This window comes from Triticum urartu, chromosome 1, assembly GCF_003073215.2.
Source record: "Triticum urartu cultivar G1812 chromosome 1, Tu2.1, whole genome shotgun sequence".
NCBI lineage: Eukaryota > Viridiplantae > Streptophyta > Magnoliopsida > Poales > Poaceae > Triticum > Triticum urartu.
The window spans coordinates 228,125,142-228,128,025 of NC_053022.1; the positions used below are offsets into that span (position 1 = coordinate 228,125,142).

Genomic DNA, 2,884 nt, shown 5'->3' on the forward strand with positions numbered 1-2,884 from the left:
TCGCCGCGAGGAATCCAGCGGTGAAGACGGATCTGAATTTGGATGCACGGTTTGAAAGATATGAATTTTCAAAAATTTGAAAACCCAAAATAAGTGCACATGCACACCCATCAGACAAGGAATCTCTTGCTCACGTGAATATGCCATTACTATCCGCCACATCATGCATATAGACAAAATTTTAGACAACAACATTGCATGCATGCATGTGTGAGAGTTCGGCTGCTCAGTTTCGCTAATTAGTGTGTATGTACTTTTTAGAGTTCAGGCAGAAAATTTAGAATCGGAGAGGATCACCAGACCAGATTACATTACAGCACACTTTTTGTCCTCCGGAGATTGCGCGCGATCTCTTTATCATTTGTTTTTCGGGGAAGCTAGGTAGCGGAGATCACAATTAGTATCAATTTTAGAAATGGTTGCCGCACAACTAATTTGGGGAATCTAATGATGTCGGTGTACACGTATGCCAATTCGCGGATCCATTGACGCCTTGGAGGGCATCCATCCAACCCATGGACCTGTCAAATCATCAGATGTCCCTCAAAGTGCCCTACAATCTGCCCCAGGTAGGTACAGAGAGACGACGCGAATCAAAATCATTCACCGCGCCGTTCATCGCCAGAACAACACAAATATTCGATCCCGTATAATATAAGTATAAACAATGGGATTCGCCGTATATTTGTTACGAGTATAATAGCATGAAGAACATGGTGGGGTGAAGCGAAGGTAGCGCAGAACGTGCAGCCACATATCCACGATCCATCCATATATTGGACGGGACTGAAACTGAGCGCACTCACCTCACCACCACCTTCTTCTCGGCCGAAACGTACGGTTCAACGTCGAGCGCTAGGTATCGAGGCGAGGAGCATTGACCATGAGGAAGGTGTGCCCCAACCTAGACCGGGAGGACGGCCTCGACACCGTGCTGGAGGTGCCGGTCCCCGAGCTCCACCAGGAGGTGCCGGCCCGCCGGCGCCGCACGGTCAACCTGAAGGCGTGGATGCGGACGCACATGCACATCGATCACCAGCATATGCATCGCCGTGACGGCGTGCAGGTCATGCTCGGCGTGATGGGCGCGCCGCTGGTGCCTCAGCCCGTGCAGCCCAGGAGGCCCATGGGCGGACGTGACAGCAAGGAGGAGCCCCTGGTAAGTCCCGTACCGTACGTGCTTGGATTTCATTTTACCACCGATCGATCGACTGGATCAGCATTCAGCCAGCGGGATATATTTGTGATTTTCACGGCTAATGAATGGTCCTTGTGTTTTCAGGAGCTATCCAAGGCGAGGTATATAGTGGAGCAGTACGTGGCGGCTGCCGGCGGCGAGGCGGCGCTGAGCGCGGCGACTAGCATGTTCGCCATGGGGAAGGTGCGGATGAGCAGCACTACATCCAAGAGCAGCAAGGCAACAAAGAAGGGAATGGGAGAGGTGCACGGAGGATTTGTGGTGTGGCAGAAGAAGCCGGAGCTCTGGTGCGTGGAGATGGTCGTGGCCGGTGGCACCAAGATGAGCGCCGGCAGCGACGGCAAGGTTGCCTGGCGCCAGACGCCGTGGCAGCAGCAGGCCCACGCCTCCCGGGGGCCGCCGCGACCGATCCGCAGATGCGTTCAGGGTTTGGACCCAAAATCCACGGCGGACCTCTTCTCCAGCGCCGCGTCTGTCGGCGAGGAAGCAGTCGACGGCGAGGACTGCTTCGTGCTCCGCGTCGACGCGGAACCCTCCGCTCTGCACGCTCGCAGCGGCGCCGACGTGGAGGTGATCCGGCACGCGCTATGGGGATACTTCAGCCAGAGGACGGGGCTGCTCGTCCGTCTCGAGGATAGCCACCTGCTGCGCATCCCCAGGCCGGCCGACGCAGCTTACGCGAGCATGTACTGGGAGACCACCATGGCGTCCACCATCGGCGACTACCGCCCCGTCGACGGCATCAACATCGCGCACGCCGGCCGCACCGTCGTCTCGGTGTCCCCCTTCACGAGGGCCGCCGGAGCAGTAGACGACGCCGACGCGCGCAGGAAGAGACCGTGCACGTGCATGGAGGAGACGTGGAGCATCGAGGAGGTGGAGTTCAACATTGCGGGGCTGTCCACCGAGTGCTTCCTGCCTCCCAGGGACCTTGTGCTCAGCGACTCCAAAGACCAGCCGCGGCACAACAAGGAGCAAGGCGATAAGGCGGCAAAGGGTGCTCGGGACGGCGACGGTGGCTGCGGGATCCGCGCGGCTGTGCCAAAGAAGGCACTTGTTCCGGTTGTGACTGGACTAGGTTGGTTTGGTCCGGCCAAGGTTGCCGCGGTTGACAGCTTAGACGCTGCCGACGAGTCCAAAGACACCACGTACGCATCCACAAGATGAGATGGAGCCGTATGTAAGGCGGCATAATAGGCACTAGCTTGACGGAGGCGCGCTTTGCCGCGCCCGTCAGCAAATTTATTTATTTTTTGAGGTTCCGTCAGCAAATTTGAGATGTACTACTTCGTTTCTTTCTCTACGATGGACATCCAAAAGCTTCGTGTATGCATCAATTACAAGTGAAACACAGGAAAACGTCTTCATCTGTGAGCAACTCCTTTTTTTCTTCCGAACACGTAATGTATCTTTTCATTGATAGACATGAGAGGACAAACATAAAGAGAAGAAGGCACCACACTAAGTGTGAGTTGGAGCAGAAGAAAGAAGGGGTGCTCATCCCTCCAACACACGACAAACTAAACACGCCTAGCCCAATCTCATAGAACGCAGAGCACAAAATGTCGCCAAGGAACGGCAAGTGGACAGCAGGAACCAATCGGAGCGGAGTTCATCAGAAGGAGAGGAGGAACCGAGCAATGAAGGCGGCGCCACAAGACCAACCCAAGTGGATTGCACAGAGAC

The 2,884-nt window shown here is 55.5% G+C and overlaps 1 protein-coding gene across 1 annotated transcript; it reads left to right on the top strand.

Moving 5' to 3' along the window:
• The first annotated feature begins 779 nt into the window (after positions 1-779).
• On the top strand, positions 780-2,565 carry LOC125525986. Its single transcript, XM_048691028.1, has 2 exons — positions 780-1,159; positions 1,283-2,565. The coding sequence occupies exons 1-2, from the start codon at positions 884-886 to the stop codon at positions 2,363-2,365; spliced, it is 1,359 nt and encodes a 452-aa protein (XP_048546985.1). The 5' UTR covers positions 780-883; the 3' UTR covers positions 2,366-2,565.
• The last annotated feature ends 319 nt before the right edge of the window (positions 2,566-2,884 follow it).

Coding starts and splice junctions, on each gene's coding strand:
- LOC125525986 (XM_048691028.1), top strand. CDS start 884: ATGAGGAAGGTGTGCCCCAACCTAGACCGGGAGGACGGCCTCGACACC. Junction 1,160..1,282: donor ACAGCAAGGAGGAGCCCCTG/GTAAGTCCCGTA, acceptor TTGTGTTTTCAG/GAGCTATCCAAGGCGAGGTA.